The sequence below is a fragment of the Plectropomus leopardus genome, chromosome 7 (assembly GCF_026936395.1).
Source record: "Plectropomus leopardus strain MGB_pleo_1.0 chromosome 7, ASM2693639v1, whole genome shotgun sequence".
NCBI classification, from domain to species: Eukaryota; Metazoa; Chordata; class Actinopteri; order Perciformes; family Serranidae; genus Plectropomus; species Plectropomus leopardus.
In genome coordinates this window covers 19,355,340-19,377,000 of record NC_142182.1, presented here as the reverse complement: position 1 = coordinate 19,377,000, position 21,661 = coordinate 19,355,340, and the positions used below count along the sequence as shown (strand labels likewise).

Here is a 21,661-nt window from a genome sequence, read left to right as displayed (position 1 = left end):
CATTGTTTTATGGAGAGGTTCTGTAAAGCCTCTAGTCTCTTATCTGTGCAGGGTCCTTGAATTTAAAGGACAGGGCCTAGAAAGTCATTGAATTTGATGTTCAAGAGGGTGTGCGGACCCTGTGAGAATATTTCATCTGCGCATTTATTTCCACGCTCGATGCCACATGGCGGCGGTGATGCACCATTACGTTGTTGTCCAACAGCCAAAATACATCAAGAAGAAGAAGAGGAATTTATCTTTTGATCACGTGACTACTCCTGGACCAGGAAGTGCGGTGTCAGATCCACCGTAATATCAAAACAAACCAAGAAGAGACTGTTTGCGAGCTGAAAATCTGTTTTCCTGTGATCGCTTGGACTCATATTCGTGTTGACATGGACGGTATGTCGTGTTTTCACAGTTGGACGGTCCGTGTTGCTGGTGGTTGTGTCTATTTTTAGCTCCAGCAGCAGTCTAATGACAGAAAGCTAACATTAGCTTGTTAGCTGGGGCGGGAGTTAGCTAGGTTAGCTGTCAGACCTGTTTTCAGTTTATTCCTTTAACACTATTATCTGCCTAACTGTAGCTGCAAGACGGACTAATAATTTGACCTTTGGTTCAATTCAATATCTTTTCTTAACGCTGCGTGTCACGGAATATTTTCCTAACAAATGACTTGTGTTGGGAATGTTACACACCCTCAAAATGTGATTAACGTTGATGTAACTTCGACAGACGTCGACACATTTACACTGTTGGGTTTCTCATACAAAAACACGAAGACTCAGTGAAAGATACAGCAGCTGTGAACAATTGAATATTTTTTTCCAGGTTGGGTTTATTGCCACCGCTTGGTTAATTTTAAGTGAATTATAAAAATAGGATAATACATTTCCACCGACTAATATTTTATCATTTTCTGATTTACTGGAAAACTAAAAATGCTTTAACAAAGACTAGCACAGGCGAAAAAACCCAGAGGCAATATAACAATATGACAATACAAGCCAAACAATAATGACAGCATCTTCTCCATAATAATAACCAATAACTAATGAGATTAATAATAATGATAATCCTAATAATAATAACTATATTTATATAGCACCTTTAAAAACAGTGTTTACAGAAATGCTTTAACAAACAAAAAAAGCAGAGGCAAGAAACCACAGAGGCAAAATAACAAAACAGGCCAAACAACATTGCCAAACTAAGGCCAGACAAGAATTAAACAGGAGATTAGAATCAAAAACACATTAGAAACATACAATAACAACATAAAAGCAGTAATTACAGAATATTATGAATTATAATTTCAAGCAGGATCAGGACAGATTAAAGAGATGAATTAAAAGACAAATTAAAAAATGACGTCACATAATAGCAAGTCTCTTAAAATGGGTTTTAAGAGGAGATTTAAAATAAAGTCACTGATTCTTCTTCTGATTTTATGGTACAATAGTTTCTACTGTTTCAGTCTTTAAATATGTGACAGTACAATATTTGTCTTTTTTTTTTTTTTTTACAAAGAGCACCACTCAGAGCCTCCCACAAAAGTGTTCAAGCAGAAGTCCTGTTTACACATTTGAAAAGAAATTCAAAACAAACATCATTGCTTAAGTACTACATTTCCAGGGCAAAGACACAAGGTTCCCATGGACAAGGAATATCTGGAGTAGTCCTGGAATATCACACTGTCATATCCAGGCCTGTAAAAGTCAGGGAATTAGTAAAAATCATTGGAAATTTTGTAAAAGTCATGGAATTTTATTGTGTGTAATTGAAATGAATTTTTACGGTAATGTTCTGTGGATAATTTTCCATGTAATGTAAATCAAACATAACCAACTGTTAGAGATTATAAGAGGTTGCTGTCTCATTTTCATACAGTAATAAACATTAGGGGTAAATTATACAGTAGTGGAAGATGCCTCCCTTAAGGGCAAAGTCAATGTACTGCAAAATAAAACCATATTGGGATATGAGTGCAGCATATAAAGGATGACGAGGCATAAACATCCCACTGTTGGGAGAGATAAATTGACAGTAGACTTGCCAGTTTTGTTGTTAAATCTCAAAATCTTGTAAAGAGCCAAGCTTAAAATGAGCTATCTAACTAAATAGTACTGTGGTGCCAGGAAGAAATTATATTCCAGATGTATGGAGACATACTTGCCTGGTACAGACCCCAGCAAAAAAAAAAAAAAAAAAAACAGTGAAATGAAATACAAAAATCACAATTCCCACTAAAATCATGACTCATTTGGCAATGCTATGGCATACATATGGCAGTCCTAGACCAGACAGCTCCTAATCAGTTTTTTATCAATCTCAGAGAATGAAAAACCGATGTTTGGGTGTAGACTGGAGAGTTAGTTCATCACTATGTAAAAGATAATCCATTGTGACAGTATACATTACTGCATAAAACTTCATAACTCTGTCTCTCACTGTCTCTACAGAAACACTCTTCCAGCTGAAGGTATGTATCTGTGAAAGGTTTAATCCGTATCAGCTTGATAAAACTTGAAGTGGATCATTTATTCATTTCTCACACATATTTCTTTGTGGTCCACAGTTTTCTGTCAAGCAGCTTGAGAGAGCGGCCAAGAGGTCAGAGAAGGATTCTGAAAAGGAGCAAGCCAAGGTCAAAAAGGTGAGCAATCTGTGGCGGCTGTACTGTTAAGATGCATGCCACACACTGCGATCACAATGTCCCACAATGTTTTGTTCAATTGTTTTTGGAAAATTCCCAAAAAAATAATAATAATCTAAAAAGAGACCAAGCTTTTGTTGTTGCAAGCATTTAAATGAAAGGAATGCTAATAAAAAAGAAAATTAGCAGAGATAAAAAAGTGAATGGTTAACAGCAAGGATAGGTTTTTAAAGCTGTATTTACTCACTGACTGCTATGTGTGCAGCACAAGTGCACAATGTAAATAATCCAGACAGATATCATCTGCATACAGAACATCTTTTGTCTTTTCTCTTTTTTCTTTAGTCGGTGGTATAATGTAGAGGATGGCCTGTAAAGGATGTTGATAATGTTTGGGTGTGGCTGTCTGAGGTTGTGCCGGTAACTCTTATTTTCCAGACCTATTAGGTCATTGTGTATGCATCCCCAGCACAGCTGAATACATCAATAGATAATACAGTGGGATAAATAATTAAAATGTAGTTTAAAAACAAATATAAAGCTTTTTCTTTCCCTTTACCTCCAGTCAGAGGATTAAAAGGGAGAAATGCCTTATATTTTTTCCACTTTACATCCCATTAGTTGATTAAATGAATTAAGACTGTATGCCTGACATTTTGTAAAAGTATGTGATTAAGTGTCTTTTCTCATAATGTCGAAGAAATGTAACTGAAAAACACAAATTTTCTCACCCCTTTATATGAAAACATGACTTTTCAGAGCCCTAAAGCGCTGCACGTGCCACTGCACACAGCTGTTCACATGTTTATTTAGAGTTTTAATATTGAACATGTCGCATGTCCTAACTGCATCAAATTCAACAGTGCACATCCTTGGATCCCCAGGAATACACCTGTCACGTGTGAAGTAGATCTGATGAACAGCTTCTAGACATGTGAAGGACAGACAGGTAGCTTTATAGGTAGATTTAACCAACACTTGTATTTATTGATATATTCAGCTGTATCTTCAAGGTGTCTCAAAACCCTTAACTGTCATTTGTCAGGTTTGGTTAGTAAACTATTTATGCACATTTTACTGGTCTAATGACACGGGGAGTTTCGCACATCAGTCAGCAGGTGGCAGTACAGCTTTAAGCATTGACAAGGAACGCCTCGGTTGTTCCATGAAATTGATGTGTCACTATCATTGTTATCATCATGAATGGCTTGTTGTTTTAGAGCTAAATATTGATGCTATAAGGTCATTTGGTATTGCTGGTCTTGTTTTAAATGCAGGCTTGGCTCGGAGATTACAGAAAATAAATATTTTCTTTCATGTAACTGTGAGGTTATAATAATCTCTCGTCCTCTCACTGGCTAGAGACATTTCTTGTCTTCACTTTACGTACCCTGTCTAAGAGCTCACATGTATTGTGTTATTAGTATTGCTAACTGTATGTGAACCACACTTTTCATGCTGAATTACAAACATGAAACTACTGGAAAACAAAGCTGGAAAAATAAACAGTAAAAAGGGTAAAAAAAAAAAAGAAAACATACTTTTCGTGACATTGTTTTTGCAGGGAAGGCAGTGATGACTTGGTAACTCCATAATGAATATAGTCATTAGTTGCAGCCTTTGTTGACTTAATTGGAAAAAAAGGAATATCAGCTTATGTACAATTTTGCCACAAAAGATTACACGTGTTTTTGTGAGTCAGTCTTATTACTGTATGTGTACATACATAGATTCTGCTAAATGAGTTCTATTAAAGGTGTATTGCAGATGCGGCTGTGTTAAAAGTGTCTTTGTCTTCCTCACCAGGCTTTGCAACAGAAAAATGTGGAAGTTGCCAGAGTTTATGCAGAAAACGCTATCCGGAAAAAAAATGAAGGTATTAATTTGCTGCGCATGGCGTCTCGAGTCGACGCGGTGTCCTCTAAAATCCAGACTGCTGTCTGCATGAAAGGTGTAAGTTACTGTGTTCAGTCAGCTCACTTATACTTGCTACCTTTGCATTCAAAATGTGTGATAGTAAAGCAACCGTTTTCATATGACCACATCCTTTTATGTCTTTCCATAAAAGCAAATATCTTTTAAAAGCATTTTTTTCCATCAGGTGACCAAAAACATGGGTCAGGTGACCAAAGCTCTTGACAAAGCTCTGGGCACCATGGATCTCCAAAAGGTCTCTGCTATCATGGATAAATTTGAAAGCCAAGTCCAGAACCTCGACGTCCACACCTCAGTGAGTGCCTGCAGACTGTCTGCATTTGTTCTTTTTCTTTTTTATTTGCTTAAACTGTTTTGGTCCTTGCTTTTAAAAACTCTGGCTGGTTAGATATTCTGTAGTTGAACTGAAGAGTACGTGCTTGAATTTAAGTCTTAAAAATAAAACTCAGGTCCGTCCCTCTCTTTGCTGCACCAGGTGATGGAGGATTCCATGAGTTCGGCAATGACACTGACCACGCCTCAGGAGCAGGTGGATGACTTGATCCACCAAATAGCAGAGGAGAACGGGCTGGAGGTGATGGACCAGCTCAGCCAGCTGCCTGCAGGAGCCACCTCAGTGGGCGCAGAGAGCTCTCGGAGCCAGGAGAGGGAGGACCAGCTGTCTCGACGGTAAGGACCAGTGTCTGTTTTCGGTCTAAGACAATGTGTTTCCTCCCGTAACGACTGGGTTACAGGTTAGAGGCAACATCCGTGTATCTGGCTCATGTTTCTTAAGCAAGACACTTAATCTTCCCAGTTTTTACCTGGTAAACTCTTTTCATTCTCTGGCTCCTCTGCTAACAAGTAGCACATGAGGAGGAGCATGAGATCAGGAAATTAGATTACACAGGCCGCTTCTACACCGACACACAGAGCGCTGTTGTTGTGGTCGCAGTCATAATTAAAGACAGAAGGAAGATACTGAATTAATGTGATACAGGTCATGAGAACAGTCAAATGAACTGTGGTTTGTAAAGCAGACTGCAGTTTGTCATATGTGACTTACAGTTACATATATGTTTAACTTACAGTCACATGCACAGTAAAAATGGGCTTTTGCTGCCTTAACTTAAAAAATACATTATAGTTCAGTACATTAGATTTTTTAAATCAAGGAAATCACAGCACAGTTGCTTGCATTGCCTCCTTGTAGTTGCTACTAATTGGTTATTAAGGTTATGTCAGCAAAAAATATCTAGAGATATCTATCGACAATAAAACTTAAAAAAATAAAAAGAATTTTAAGATTTTTATTAACCAAAAAATAAGTTTTCTTTTAATTGTTAATTGACTAATCTTTTTTCCACAAAGGATCAGTGATTTATAGTTTTAAGCAGTGTGAAAGTGACCTGGCCAGTGGACGGAGCTCTGTCTAAGCTAGAATGTTTCCAACATGGCAGCCGAATCACAAACTTTCTCATTTTACAGCTAAACAGTTCACTAAGACAAGTTTTAATATGTTTTGTACATTGGTACAAAAATAATGTAAAAATCCAGTACTGCCTTAAATTATCAGTCCGGCTCATGGATTTCCAACCTTGCCCACAATGGCCTCATGCAACTAGAGTGATGGAAGAGACTTCCTCATATGTACTAGCATGGAAAAATCTCTGGCACTTCACATGTTTTTATTTTCTAACAATACATTTGTAATCATGTGTTATTGATGCAAAATGTCATGCAACTACAGCCGTAATTCAGACCTGGTATAATAATGTCATTTAAGCTGCATTTCCATCCAAAGCTTTAGGTATAAGGCCTTTGAAACCAAAAGTAATACGTACAAACCGATACCGAGACCCGAGATCTGTGAAGCATCTCCTCTGCAGACAACACTCTGACATGTCGGCAGCATTGTTGTCACTTGCTGTATTTCCTCATCACCAATGATAGAGTGAAGTCTGCACCTTGTTTTTCGGCCGCAGAACGGGGCTGCAGGCTCTCTCTCTCTCTCTCTGGGATATGTCTAAATTTTGGGTTTGTGAACTGACTCCTTGTCAGGCAAGAGCAGGGGTTTTGTGCTGCTGGAGCGCACAGGAATGACAGAATATAAGCAGTTTGGGTAATCCGGTCCAAAATGAATATACACTTTTTACTAAGTGTAAGTCATCCAAGAAAGACAAAAACAGTTGAGGGGTCAAAGTTTCATATTGAAATTTAAGGTGTGTTGATGGATTCACTCTGACAACTCATGCATTGAGTAAAATTAGAAGTAAATGTTCCACATTAAAAGTTGCCGACAGTAGGCCTCGTGAATTTAAAAAAATTCGGTTTACAACTGCTGCCAGGGGCTGCAAACGTCACTTCATTTTATAGCTATAGTTAACTAACTAGAGGTGAGAAAAACGGGGGCGGTAAGGAATGGTCTATTGGTACTGTCCACAACTTTTCATAATCGAAATGAACTGAACCGACCTCCTTGGTGGAAATGCAGCTTTTGCATTTGAGATGAATTTTTATTATATTTTGATGACAACTAGAGGGAGTGTTTTTCCCCAGTTCATAACACTGACAGTTGGGAAATGTAATTCAGTTCACTGCAAATTTAAAGCTTGTATCTCATTTCACAGAAGCTCCAAACAATAAAACTCTCCCACGTTTTTTGTTGTTTTTTTCACACATTTCAGGTTGGCTCAATTGCGGAACTGAGGCTCCTCGAGGAGAGGCGACGGCGCTTACAGCTGTGAGGAAGCAGACGAGTTTAATGACGGCGACAAGAGCTGTGTGTGTTTCTATTGAACTGTTCCTACCAGGAGGACTTAATGAGCCTATTGATTACCATCCCCCTGCTCTATAAATACACAACACACACAAACACACACACCGGCTAGAAATAACCATCTGAGAAGGCATGAATCTCTCTCTGGTTCACCTTCCCATTTCGATCCATCTATTCCTGTTTCTATCTCCACCTCTAATTCCCCACTGAGTCTCATTTTACCTTTTATGTCTCCTTTTCTCCTTCCCTTTTCCTCCCTCTTTCTCCATTAACGCTACCGCCTCCTCCTCCTGTGACTTCATTCACCGGTTCTCAGATCACACACTTTTGGATGTATGTTCTTAAAAAACACACACACACACACATTTTACAAACTGTATAATTTACAATGAAGAAACTGAAAAAGTTTTAATAAGCAGTTAGAATGATTATAAGGGAGTTGGGCGTCCCTGGCTCTCACAAGGTGCAGGGTGGGTAAAGATGTATCTACATGTCGTTTTTAAGTTGTTTTTTGGGGTGTGCTCTGTCAGTTAGAGATGGACTAATCTGTTGGGGAAAATGGAACATAGATTTGACTGGAAGAAATCAGTTTTTGCACTTTTGTGTTTGGTAAATTTTAAGTTTTAAACAGACATGTTCATTCAGGCAACAACAGCTTCATGATGTTATTATAACATTGTACACAACAAAGGACAGTCCTCAAATCTTTTGTTTCTGATTGACAAAATTAATATTTTTTGTGTTCTACTTTCTTTTTATTTAGATTTGTTGATTTTTTTTCCCTCATTACTGTATTCACACGTTTTGCTTTGAACGCCTTATTTGAGTTGCAGCTGCTTGCATATGTGCTCCCCCCGTCAGTGCCTGAATAGGACAGTAGTTTTAAAAAGCAAACAGCAGCAAACAAACTCATCAGACAGTCGTCCAAATGAGGAATTTTCCGTTCCTCTTCCTGCCAGACAAGCCTGAAAGGTTTTTGTCGTGGTCTAAGCCAACATCACTTCAGGTCTGGCTGTGATGAGTGTGAGCTCCGGTTGCCATCGCTGTCACAGGGGGACATTTATTATCTCTTTAAATCTGCAGAGTGAAGTTGCCTGATCTCTTGAAGCTGTCCCCCAGCAACACTAAAACCTTACTCAGATATTTTTGGAAGCCTCTTGTTCTCAGAATAAAGTAATCACCCTCACCTTTCTTTTTCCCTCATCTCCAAACAGGAGAAGACATCAATTAAGAGCAGGGATGTACATGCTGGATCTTTTATTCATTTGACAAAAATCAGCTCCTATAAATGACTCCACATAAATGAGAGAAAAAGAGAACCAGTGAAAAATCACCAGTGAAATCAAACTGGTTTTGATGCTTCTGTCAGTGAGCAGTCAATGTAGATGTCACTGTGTTTACATGAGCATGAACAACCTGTTTATAATCAGGTTATAAGAGTATCCTGTTTATGTGTTTGAGCACGTAAACACTATATTCCCTTTATGAGAAACCTGAATATGGAGCTGGAGTATTGCTAGAGTACCCTGAAAGAAACCAGGACGTGAGTAACCTGATTTCTCTGTGCTCATGTAATCACCATATCCCGTATATGATTATAACCTGGATGATCCTTATAAACAGGTTTTTCATGTGCGTGTAACTCTCTGAGAGGGCAGGCTGGCCAAAGCTGGACCTCAGCCTGTGACAGAGCAGCTTCACCCTCCGACGTTTTCATTTTTTTGTCCATTTTAATACAGGGAGGGTTTGTTTTTCCTCCAAGTTCAGCAGACTTTGCAGCACTTTTGTTTTCTATATTTATCTTGGGAAAATAAAATTGTACCCTCTGAAACAGTGTCTCATTTGAGTTCAGTGGTTTGAGTGTTGAGTTCAGACAGACGATGGTTAAATTGATGCGGTTGAGCTTTATATACAGAAGTGTGTGTCAGCTGTAATTCCAGGCAGCAGTAGATTGCATCGAAAGCTTGGAGACAAAGGATTTGGCTGCAAATGCAGCTGTTATAAAAATCCACTTGCTGCTGAATGATTTAAACATATTTAACTATGTGGGTGTCTTAAAAAAAATCATAGTGAGGTTTATGTAACTCAGCTTGCTTTCAAGCATGATTGAATGAAGTTAGGTTAATTTTTTGGTATCATAACAAAGCTTGCTAGAAAGTTACTTTGGTCAGCTAAAAGTGCCAACAAAACACATTCTCTCATAAGTTCTCTGTACCCAGGTAGCCAAAATGACCTGTCCCAGCATCAGTATGAACTCGGCAGGCAGGAAGAAATGAATCGGGCTGCATCCAGTTGCCCAATTTGGTTGAGACTCTGGACAAATGACGACCCAGAATCGAGCCAAATAAACTGTCCTGATTCTGGCGGCTGTAGCATCTATCACTGGGTGAGTTTCCATTACAGATTTGCGTAAAAATGAAGTGATATTTTCAAAATGTCGATAAAACACAATTGCGAGATGACTGTTAACATTGACTGATGTTAGGCAATAACATTCCAAGAAGCATGGCGATGGATGTTCAAAACATAAGCAGGTTTATTTCAAGGAGTGTTGTGCAAGCAATAATGGAAAGGCAGGCCCCTTATCCATTGGAGCGGCCACGTATGAGGGGTTTCTGAAAAGTGATAGCCCATGATTACACAGAGGAATTCTGGATTCAAAACTTTCGGATAATCTGCTCAACTTTTGAAGAGTTATGTGATGCAATATCACGTCTAGCTTCTGCTGCATCATGCCTGAGGGAGCCAGTTCCTACTGACAAGTACATAGCCATAGCATCATGTGACCTATAAAAGCCAAAAAAAAAAGTGTTTCCATTGCAGGTTTGCGAAATATAGCTTTTTTTTCCCGCCTGAAATACCACTACCACACACAAAAACTTTTCTGCAATAAATGGGAGGGTTTTTTTTTCCAAAATTGACTTGTTTCCATTTGGGTTAATGGAAACCCACCTACTGAGTATGCTTATGAGGTGGGTTCGCTAAGTTTAAGTGCAATTTCATTCAAGTTTTCATTTACTGCCTTAATTTGTGCTACTTTGAGGAAGTTCATGCCTCTGCCCTGGCTTCTTGTTTACTTGCACCATCTCTAAAATTAGTTTTGTTCAGTCTGGACCTCAGTTCTTCAGCCAGGTGGGGTTTCACTGGGCTCTTGTCCTCCTTATTTATAAAACCCTGGCTACGGTCCTGCTTATGACAAACTGTTGCAAGGCCACCTAGTCGAGGATAACCTCGGGCGGACTGCCACTAGACTCTCATTTGCAACACAACACGAGGCAGATCATAACCACTGCCCTGAGTTGGTTCATGAATATATTTACACAGATGCAGTGTGTTCACACACAAATGCAAATACAGGCCACTGTGTTCTCTGGGTAAACAGCTGAAACTGCAGCACAAACTGCAAATATTCCTGCGATTTCTCTCCGACGCCATTAGGAAAGTGTAAAGATTTGCAGTGGTGGAACGTAACAAACAAAGGGGCTTTTTTTTTTACATTCCTCTTTACTCTTTCTCTCCTGCTCTGTTTTTAAGATAAGTCATGAGGTAAATTATCATACCATGGGTAAATAATTAGACTGCCCAGGGAGGGGAGCAGCCACAAATGCCAGGCAGGAAATGTGCGTGCCTGGCAGCCCCATAACAACTGGCTGTCGCTCCACGAAAATGTCAAAGAAGAGGCCAGAGCAATCACCCCAGCAGGTTGTCTTGGCGTGCACTGAGTGTTTCCACTGTGGACTCCCCCGCCTTTTCTTTTTCTGGAAGCCTTGACTTACCCATGCTGACAGAAGGAGGACGCACAACTCATGACAACACAATAGATGATGAACAAGCTGTCCCAGGACTGCCTTTAACACACTGAGTGGTGACAGTTGATATTGAGTATAAGCCGAGGTGGTGTCTTCGCTGGGAAATACCGACCTAGTGACCTCGCTGACCCTGCACAGAAGAAAACTGGAGCTTATGAATTGAAAATGGCTTTTAAATATGTGAGTGTCTCCCAGCGTGAGACAGTTACTATAAAAAGAGATGCTCGCTGTGTGACGCGTACAGAATGGAGTTCCCCTTTAATGCCACATTGGGCGGCAGTGTCAGGTTTCATGGTTGTGTCTGCTGTTTGTGTATGACAAATAAGCAATAGCCCACTTGGCAGCAGGTTTGTAACTGGAAACTGCTCAGGGAGTGTGGCTGTGTCGATTTTCCTCCATAAGCATTATGGATCAGTGTCAAAAGATACGACAACAAGGATACTCAACCTGCTTTGCTTTGGGGCCACTTTTGCAAAACGACAGGAGGTCAGGAACAGCAGCCCCATACATGTTTCTAAGATTTGAAGTCATCTCTAGGTTTTCAGGACATTTCTTGGATTTAAAGGCGTTTGTTGAATTTTAGGACATTTCATGTATTTTAGCACGTTTCAAAGATTTTGGGAAATCTCTAGGATTTTTGGATGTTTCAAGGATTTTAAGACATTTTTAGGGTTTTAGGACATTAGAGGCTTAGCTAGAAACTCAGTCAGGGTTTACTTCACTGGCACTTTTTTTGATGAAAGAAACTCTATTTTGATTCTGTTTTAATCACTTTGGCACCTTGTGTTTACAAAAATATTTTTAAAAAATCTCAGTGTGAATCACCTTATTTTTATTGTGAATTCAAAGAAATGGTTTGGGGCCTCCCAGCATCCTACTGGGGGCCAGATTTTGCCTGTGAGCCGTATGTTGAGTATCACTGTACTACCAGGATCAAAGGACAGGGAAAGGAAACTGACAGTGAAAGTCTGGATGAAGAGGGCAATAGAGATGAGCGATACAATTTACATGTTTACAAAAGATGATGCGTAAGTGATAGATGAGCTGGAAGAGGTGTCAACATAAACACTTTTGAAGTGTGAATGACTTTAACAAGCGTTGTCATCTGCTTCATTATCACTTCATCATTGTGATTTCTGTTTCTACAAATTCCGCCATTTTTCTTTATTCGGGAAATTAGATGCATGTTCTACTGTGTCTCTGTGTGATGGGTAATCCCCAGCTACCCTCTTTCCCCCTCAGCCCCATGGATGTATTACAGGGAAGTCAGCCCCCCTCCCAGTGGATACAAATGAGTGTTCCCTCTCCCATGTGACCGTCCCTGCCTATTGGCTGAGGGACAGGGAGAGTTGAGCTTTGGGCCGCTCTGATTGGATTAATAGATGGTTTCGTCAATACAGTCAGAGTTACCCAGAGAGAAACAGGAAGTAGCGGAATTTTCTTAAAAAAAATAAATACATGCTATTTGTTATGAGTAAATGAATGTGTAATATAAGCATAATAATGTCTGCTATTACTACTACTACTACTAATAATGATATTAATGATAATAATTTTATTTATATTGCATCTTTCAAAATAGAGTTATAAAATGCTTCACAGATTACACCGGATAATAGAGCGGGATAGACAGGATAGAGTTATCAAAATGTTTGTGATTACAAATGTGTTATATGTGAATATATTACTTCTGGTGAAAAAGTTTATATGTAGAATATCACATTTATTTTGTTGCCTTGCATCTTGTCATCATGCAATGCCTTCTTTATTTGCAATATACTCTGTACTTTTTATCGCCTTTACTGCCCAGTTTAAAACATCCGTCAGTAAAGCAATCAAAAAGTAATCAGATGTATTAACTTTACTGTGAGCAAGTCAGTTACTTTGATAAAGTAATTTAAGAATATTTATATTACTTATTACATTTTAATAGGGTAACTAATAATATCTAACCAAATACATTTCAGAAGTAACCTTCTAAACACTGGTGCTCACACGGTGAAAATGACTAATTAGCCTGCAGTTGTGTTCATTCAAATGACCATAAATAAACTAAAATTAGGGTAAGTGTCATTCCAGCATAGGAGTAATGGGGAGTCACTGGGAGGCCATAAATTTTACCCTCGGCCCCTCCCACAAGTTAAAGTCAGCCATGGATGAATCGTATACGGCCTTCAGTAAAATTCAAACTCCAGTAAATTGTCATATTTCTCCTAATTCTAGTAATGTGTATTTTTATCTTTTTGTTTTGTAAGAGAACAGAGTATAAAATAATTTACATCATACTCTTGTATTGTTTAGTGTGTTGTGCATGGATCTCCAGGGCCGTGTGTTAAAAACTGTAATGTTCTAGTTTATTATCCTGTTTGTCATATCTGCCTTGTTTCATCAATCCAGTTAAACACAACTTGATTTATTTCTGCAGGGCAGACAGGAAAAGAAAGAAAAACACTGTAAATCACAAAATTACCTGATCTCAAAGCCCTGTCATTAAAAGTCATTCTCTGTCACGATTTAACCTTTATACTGTAATCTTTAAATAAAAGCCTAGTTCCCATTGAAACACTCAGTCCCTTTTACTAGCCGGGTGTGGTGACACATTTTGACAAATAAAGGCTTGTCTCAATTAGAGGACCGGTCTAGTTGCTATACAGTTCATTTTTATAGAGGTTCTTTGGATGTTGTTGGCTACATGCTGGAGATAGCCTTAGTTAGCTGTTTAGATCATATGTTTGTATATTTTTAAACCTCTGTCAATATGGGCATGCTACACACTTCATTAGCTTGGCATGGTTCTCTACCATTCAATCATCTAACTAACTTAATTGCAACCATGAGCATCACAGACGACGGTGTTATCGGCATAGTAAACAAAAAAAGACACAAAAAAGAGATTAGTGGATGTAGAAGACTAGAATTTTAAAAGGCCAGGGAAAAATGTCCAGTGAAATATATTTAAAATCATTTTACAGAATTATTAGAATTTTTAAGCTTTTTTCAGGTAATTTCTTACTTTGTGTTTTTTGTGTTACTTTCTCATTTTTGTTGGGTCATTTCTTCTTTTGTTGCTCATTAATTTCTTCCCTAACTTGAATCAAATAAAGCCAATTTGCCCAAATGTTTCAAATAAATAATAACAAATGAAAAAATACTGATTGTATTTCCATCTTTGCTGAGCAAGTTTTGTGTCAAAGTACATAAAAGCCTGTCCCATTAGACGCCTGTCCCAAATATAAGCCTGTTGAGTTCATTAATTTTAGCAAATAACAGCCCCCACAATAATAAATAATCATAAAAAATAATAAATAAATAATATTAAGACATTTATTTTTCGTATTATTATTATTAAATTAGATAATAATAAATAATCCCCTCAGTTTTACTGCACCCCCTCATATTAGTTAGTGAGGTGAAGGCCTTTATTTTGGCATGTCATGAGCGGAAGTGTCATTTGTGCTAAAGTTAGCTTTGTCAAACTAACGTTAGCTCTGAGCAGCGAGCAAACGGCAGCTGAGCTACGATGCTCCCAGTTTTCATCAGCCGGGGAGACACCAAAAACAGAGGACGAGGCGAGGCTTTAGTTTACCGAGAAGGACATCTTAGCATCGAGTAGACAAAACCGGATCGGTGGGAGACCTGTGTGAGCGGTGTGTGGGTGCCCGGGGCTGCTGCTGTGGAGCTGGGCTCGGACAGGACAGGGCGGGGTGATGTTTAGGTTCCGGTATAAAGGCAGCGAGAAAATGGGAACAAGACGAGATGTGGAGCCGGCTGCTGTCGTTTTATACCGGAGACTAGAATGAGAAGTTCACCGTCCTGGTGAAACAGGGCGGCGGTGTAACCGTCTGGGGAGGCCGCTGGCGGGGGAGAAGCGTGTCTCTGCGGCGCCCCTCCGCCCCTGTCTGTCACAAAGATGAGGACGCTATTTACAGTTTGTTGTCTCTTCCTTATTACCGGAGCTGACCGGGCGTGGGCCACCGGAAACCTCACCGTCGACAGCAGTAACGACACCAACCTGACGGCCGACAGCAGCAGCAGGTACATCAGAATCGGGGACGGGTCCTCTCAGGAATTTGAGTTTCCTGAAAACACCAACGGCGTGATTGTAATCTCCAGCCAGTACCGGAGCGCCGCGGCGAGCAGGAAGGGCCGCCAGAGCTGGAAGCAGACGGTGACAGTCCGCTCCCTGGACCCGGAGGTCCTCTCCATACTGAATGTGACGGACAGCGGCCACGCAGGAACAGCCAAAAGCTACATTATCAGCATCCGCTCCGGGTTTCCAGGCCGGGCTCAGCTGCAGATCCAGCTGCTGGACCTGGACCAGGACTCGGTGCCGGTTCTGATCGAGGAGAGGACGGATTACTCGATCAGAGTGGCTCCTGGGAATGATGACCCGGCCACCCGGCTCATTCAGTCGGGTGGCCTGTCGCATTTCTCCGAGAACCCGGTGCTGTTTGCCTTGTTGCCCCTCATCTTCGTCAACAAGTGTGCCTTTGGGTGCAAGGTGGAGGTGGAGGTGCTGCGGGGCCTACTGAGGAGCCCGGTGCCCCTGCTCCTAGGGGTGCTGGGTCAGTTCCTGGTGATGCCTTTGTATGCTTACTGCGTGTCCCGGCTGGCCTCACTGCCCAAAGCGCTCTCCCTGGGCCTGGTCATCACCTGCTCTGCCCCAGGTTGGTTTTTTATTTTCTACGTTGTAAAAATACTGTAAAAATGGTTAATGCTTAGCATGACTTCTCTCGTGCTTCTTTCAGACGCCTTTCACAAGTATTTAAAGCTTTGAACCCCGAGCAAAGTAGTGCAAATTCTTTCAAAAACATGGGTGAAAAGGCAACTTGGTGAGAAATGTTCCACAAATTGCAAGAAATTAATAGATTGAGAAAACTATCTTAAAAAAACGAGGGTAAAAATTAAGGATGCATGATGTTATCAGCAACATACTGATTTCTGTTGAAATCACAAACCAATATTTATATATTTTTTTTGTTGACCAAGCGTACATTTACAAAAGATCAACACTAAGTTGAAGTATTTTTCCCATTGTACACAATGAATGAATATTATATACACTGAAAAGCATAGTATTTTATGTTACCATCACGACAAGAGTATGCATAATATGATGTTGATTCCTCTACAGAAGACCTGATGATCACTAAAATTAGTGAGGGAAAAATATCGCTTATTAGCCAAATGAGTTTTTGTATATCAGCACATCAAAAATGGGCAAAAAATTCAATATTGTGCATCCCTAGAAAAACGTCGAGGGAAAAGTTAAAAAGCTAGGGGAACAAAACTATATTATAATTAATAATTTCATATTGAAAATTATGTTACAGAATTTTGATATTTATTAATCACTTTTCCCAAGTCTTGTTTGCCCCCCTCTCTATCTCTCTCTTTTTTTGTGTAATTTTCTTGTTCATTCTACTTATTTCTTGCTAATTTTGGGATAATTTCCTCCTTCGCAGCCCAGTCCCTTATTCCCATGTTTTGGAAAGAAATCAAACCAATTTGCGCAGTTGTGAAAGGGTTAACTAACGATGACTGTGCCCGTTAGTGAGTGAAACCTAATAACCTGGTAATCACCCGCTCTGCTCCAGGTGGCGGGGGCGGTTACCTGTACAGCTTGCTGCTCGGGGGAGACGTCACCCTGGCTATCTCCATGACCCTGGTCTCCACGGTGGTGGCGGCAGCAGCCATGCCTTTGTCATCAGCGCTGTATGGTCGGCTCCTGGGTGTGCACGCTGCCCTGCACGTGCCATTTGTGAAGATCCTTGGAACCCTCCTGTTCATCGCCATCCCCATCTCGCTAGGCATGCTGGTCAAGCTGCGGCTACCTGCCCTCACACGCGTCCTGCTGGCACTCATACGACCCTTCAGCTTTGTGCTCATCGTAGGTGGCATCTTCATGGCCTACCAAATGGGCGCGTCCATCCTGGCCAACGTTAGGCCTCAGATTGTGGCAGTCGGGGTGACGGTGCCTTTGCTTGGACTGGTAGTCGGGGCCGTCCTGGCCAAGCTGGCAGGCCTTGCCCCACCACAGAGGAAGACGGTCAGCATCGAGGTGGGTGTCCAGAACAGCCTGCTGGCACTTGCTGTCATGCAGCTTTCTTTCAGGCGGGTGGAGGCTGATTTTGCCTCCCAGGCGCCCTTCATCGTGGCCCTCAGCAGCACCTCAGAGATGCTGCTGATCGTTCTGGGGTACTTTGCCCAGCGAAGGTTGTGTGGGTCCGCCATCTCCAGGAGTGACGCCTGATTGTAGCCACAGTTTTTTTTGGTTCTGAACTTTTAGAGGACTTTCAAACCTGTGGAAATTTGGTGTCCCACAGTGTTGGCTACGAGACACACAACAATCACCAATCCAGTCATCACTGTTGTGGTACACAGGACAGTGAATGGACTTTTTTTTGTGTTTTGTCGTTGTTTTCATATTTTTCATGAAAACCAAAGGCCTTTTACCCCTCTGAAACCCTTTGTGTTTATTTTACAGTATGTACTTTTTCAAATCAGATTATACTGTGAGGTACTCTATGTAAATATTCATAAGAAGAGGCATACCTATAAAAAGAAAAGATATTTTTGTACCAGATTACTTTTTGTAATCAAAAAGCAAAGATTGATTTGCATTATGTTTACAAGAGGTCCATGTGTCTTAGCCTGAGGGAGACTTTTATTGGGGATTTAATGGAATCGTTTGTCAATCAAACCACAACATGATGATGATGATGTTATGAAAGTATTTGCTACTGATTGTTTTTCCTGGATCTGCGAATCCATGTACTTGAACATAAGAGAGAAGGAGTGAAGAAAAAGTAAATAAAAACATTGTTAAAGCAGGCTTCGGTTTGTTAAGAGTCTGTGTGCGCAGAAACACGTCTAACAGGTCAGTGTTGATCGAGAACCAGCCGGCTCTTTTTTGTACGAAGAGTGTGAGCAAGCTGCATCCTACCAGAAACCAACCTGTGACTGTTTGCACTCAGTGACTGTTTGGTTCGACTTTTGCACACAGGTGGTAGACAGGTTGTTCAGCATATTTTTTGGACGGCTTTGTAGTGCGTGTTGAAATTCCAATGTGGAACATGCTTATTAGATTCTGGATATTTTTAGAATAAAAGTACTGATACCAGTTCCCATATAAAACAGGGCTGAAACCAATTATTCTTTTTATTGTCGATTAATTTCTCAATTACTTGTTCGGTCCAGAAATTGGTGAAAGATGTCTAACACTGTCTCTCAAAACCCAAAATGACATGCTCAGATATCTTGTTTTGTCTACAACCCCATGATATAAAGTTCACTATGATAGAAGAATAAAGAGGCCAGAAACTACTTACATTTAAGAAGCTGGAATCAGAGAATTTTTACTTGACATAATAGTTATTAACTCATTTTTTAATCGTTGCAATAATAACACATAATGTATTCATTGTCTCATAAAGCACGAGGGGCCATGTTTCTTCTTTGACTGAGGAAAAAGCCTCTGAGGTTGATTTATTTAAGTATTAGGAGCAATTCTGACACACTTGTACATTACTTGATTTAATTTCACGCCACTTCATACTTCTACTTCACCACATTTGAGAGGAACATGTTGTACTTTTAAATCCACTACATTTATCTCACAGCTTTTGATATTTTTCAGATTCAGATTTTAAAATCCCAAAATGAGCATCGAAAGTAGAAGGCCTAGAATGCTATTTACCTGTTAATGTATTAGTTATGAATGTCCGCACTAATAGAGCAATCTAACTGTGACATGGTCCATTTTGACTGCGTACGTTTTGCTTCTTTAGTATAGTTTTGAATGACAGACTGTTACTAACAACAGAGTATTTTTACGATGGAGGTGAGTGGAATTATGCTGCTCAAAGTATTAAAACAGTTGAAAAAAAAAGTGAAAAAGTTCAACAGTAAAATGTCTTTTCAGTCAGCGTTTCTCTGTTACTTTAGATAAACCACTGAACACATTATCACGTTTTCTGTTAAGGGACTTCTTTGGTACAAAGTGCTTTGAGTGAAGAGTTGAAAGTGCGGTCTGTGGGTTACTCAGAGTACCAGGAACATTGTTACTGGAAAGACATGTTGCTGTAGGCGTTCTCCATGTGTGTTTTTTTTTTTTTTTTTTTTACTGCATCAAGCATCACAAACCTCTTTTATTTAGATAGATACTTTTTTGATCCTGGCCTTGATATGGCATTCACCAATCAAAACATAACAAGACATTTGAACATACAAATCTCAAAAACTTAGCACAAACACTAAAATAAATTACTAAAAGAACCCATATTGTACTGATTAAGAAAAAAAAGATAAAAATATAAAAGAAGATAAAAAAATTCACAGATTGTAATGTGCAATGCAGCTTATCTAAAAACAAAATATAAAAATGTTAAATTTACCCATGTAAGTATATAAATGTATGTACACACATCTACACAGTATACAGTATTTCGCTGTGGATAATACTGTATAGCATAATAATGCATAATAAAGCATGATAATGGGTTCGTAGTGGAGGTATCAGTGGCAGAAAACCTGGGCAAATGAAGCCAAAATGATCTGAATCTTCTTTAAAAAGTACTCGTTCAAGTGAGTGAGAAAATTTGCACAGCGGTTTATGGGAAGAGGTAAAGTAAAAATGCTAAAGTAAGCGATGAAGAAATGAAAACAGGAACCAATGACAGTGCATAAAACAAAGACTAGTCTGTGAAAAAGCACGGGAAATGTAGAAAAAGTAGCTTAAAAAAAACAAGCCATGCAAAAGGCCCGTATGGGCAGTATGAAGTGCTCTCAGTTCAGTAACCTATTTTACTAAAGGTCAAGGTCCAGTTTTTATCAGCTTACTGTTGCTGAGGGGAACTATTGACAGCAGGTTCAAAATTCAGAATATGTGCTCATTGTTCATGCACACTTCCTTTTCCCGTCTAAGAAACAGCCCATAGCTCCAGTGAATGAAGGGGAAGGTTTTACATGCAGGTATTTTTATGTAAAGACCACACTTCCTGTTTATGCATCGAGAGCAGGAGTTATTTAAGTGCCTCCATGAACACGCTTTCTGAGGGGGGTTTGTAATGGAAAACAAGAGTGTTCAGATCTGCTGTTTTGGCCCAGCAGATCTGACGGGGCTCTCAGGAATGTAGCACAGCTGTAAAGCCTCCAGGCTGAGCTGAAGTTGTTGGGTAGAAGAGTCTCGGTGTGTTTTGACTCTGGTGGCCGCCTCGCAGAGAGAGGAGGGGTGGTCCGCTTCTCTGTGTCCTAAGGGAATGATGACTGTGAGAGGAGCAACATGATCTCTGTGAATCATGACTGTCTTCCTCCTCCTCATAAAACATTAACCTTTTTGTAGCGTTACTATTGATTTTTGTCCCACGAGGTGTGTGTCATGTAGGTTCCCTGAACCTACATGATTGTTTCTGTAACTAAATACAAATACGCTATCGGTGGAAACAAAGTAGATTTTATCAGGGCCATAGTCATTGTTGGGAGGACAAAATCTGCCCTCCACCCCACCCATTATGTTGTATCATAAGCAAGTACAGCCATACAGTATACTAAACAGATATACAATATATAAGAACTTCTATTGTTTATGTAAATTACAGTGCAATATAAATGGATGACACTAACACTCGCATTACATTCTAGCTTTCCACATTTTGATATATTTGAAAGCAATAAAACAGAGAGACATTACAGTGTTTGACATTTATGGTATCTACCCACAGCTCGTCTGCTGTGGGTAGATACATGGGATCTGCTGAGGTATGGGAACACCACTCGGACAAACCTCACACAGAACTGCACTGTAATGCCAGAGCCGATAGTAATAATAATGGCAATTTAGTTAGTTTATGTGTAATTATTATTACATTCGCTATTGATTATTTTCAACAACATAAAGTGGAAAAAAAAGCAGTTCCTCTACTGGCCACTGGAGGCTGGCTCCAAAAGCAAGTCAATCCCCATAGACCTCCATGTTAAAATGCCCAACTTAACAGCAAAAATAAACACGTTAACAGCCTGACACAAAAAACAGTTGGGGTGAACATATATGACAACTGTACAGGGAGTGAATTTTTATATAACTCATCTTATTACATTTACGCACATTAAATGGTGGGACTGCTTTGAGTGGTGAGCTGTCTGCGGGGCGAAGCTACATGAGTCTATGAGTCAGATCCACCCTCGCTCCTCCAAACTATCAGGCTTAAAAAAGTTAGTCACCAAGATTATTGAATTATTGGATATTAAAAACAAAACAAACAAAAAAAAAAAAACAGGGGCCCAGAAAACTATATTTATAATTCTCTGAATTATATGATTTAAAATTGTGTTACGCAGATAAAAGATTGTCTTTTACCATTTTCTTGAGGTCACTTTCTTGTTGTTTTTTTTTTGTTTTTGACTTTTCTGTCTTTTTGTTGCATATTTTTAAAGGCAATTCTTCTGTAACTTCTTACAAATTTCTTGGTTTTTTTTGTCCATTTCTTGTTAAGTTGCACATCCCACGATAAAGAAAGAAAT

At 39.7% G+C, this 21,661-nt stretch overlaps 2 protein-coding genes across 2 annotated transcripts; both read left to right on the top strand.

Moving 5' to 3' along the window:
- The first annotated feature begins 245 nt into the window (after positions 1 to 245).
- Positions 246 to 9,162, top strand: chmp1a (charged multivesicular body protein 1A). The gene is made up of 7 exons (XM_042496424.2): positions 246 to 384; positions 2,445 to 2,464; positions 2,561 to 2,638; positions 4,445 to 4,591; positions 4,740 to 4,868; positions 5,049 to 5,242; positions 7,240 to 9,162. Exons 1-7 carry the CDS (start codon positions 378 to 380, stop codon positions 7,259 to 7,261), a joined length of 597 nt encoding a protein of 198 aa, XP_042352358.1. The 5' UTR covers positions 246 to 377; the 3' UTR covers positions 7,262 to 9,162.
- A 5,440-nt stretch (positions 9,163 to 14,602) lies between these two features.
- slc10a3 (solute carrier family 10 member 3) lies at positions 14,603 to 17,975 on the top strand. The gene is made up of 2 exons (XM_042496868.2): positions 14,603 to 15,807; positions 16,738 to 17,975. Exons 1-2 carry the CDS (start codon positions 15,051 to 15,053, stop codon positions 17,391 to 17,393), a joined length of 1,413 nt encoding a protein of 470 aa, XP_042352802.1. The 5' UTR covers positions 14,603 to 15,050; the 3' UTR covers positions 17,394 to 17,975.
- The last annotated feature ends 3,686 nt before the right edge of the window (positions 17,976 to 21,661 follow it).

Coding starts and splice junctions, on each gene's coding strand:
- chmp1a (XM_042496424.2), top strand. Junction 2,639..4,444: donor AGCAAGCCAAGGTCAAAAAG/GTGAGCAATCTG, acceptor CTTCCTCACCAG/GCTTTGCAACAGAAAAATGT. Junction 5,243..7,239: donor GAGGACCAGCTGTCTCGACG/GTAAGGACCAGT, acceptor CACACATTTCAG/GTTGGCTCAATTGCGGAACT.
- slc10a3 (XM_042496868.2), top strand. CDS start 15,051: ATGAGGACGCTATTTACAGTTTGTTGTCTCTTCCTTATTACCGGAGCT. Junction 15,808..16,737: donor CATCACCTGCTCTGCCCCAG/GTTGGTTTTTTA, acceptor GCTCTGCTCCAG/GTGGCGGGGGCGGTTACCTG.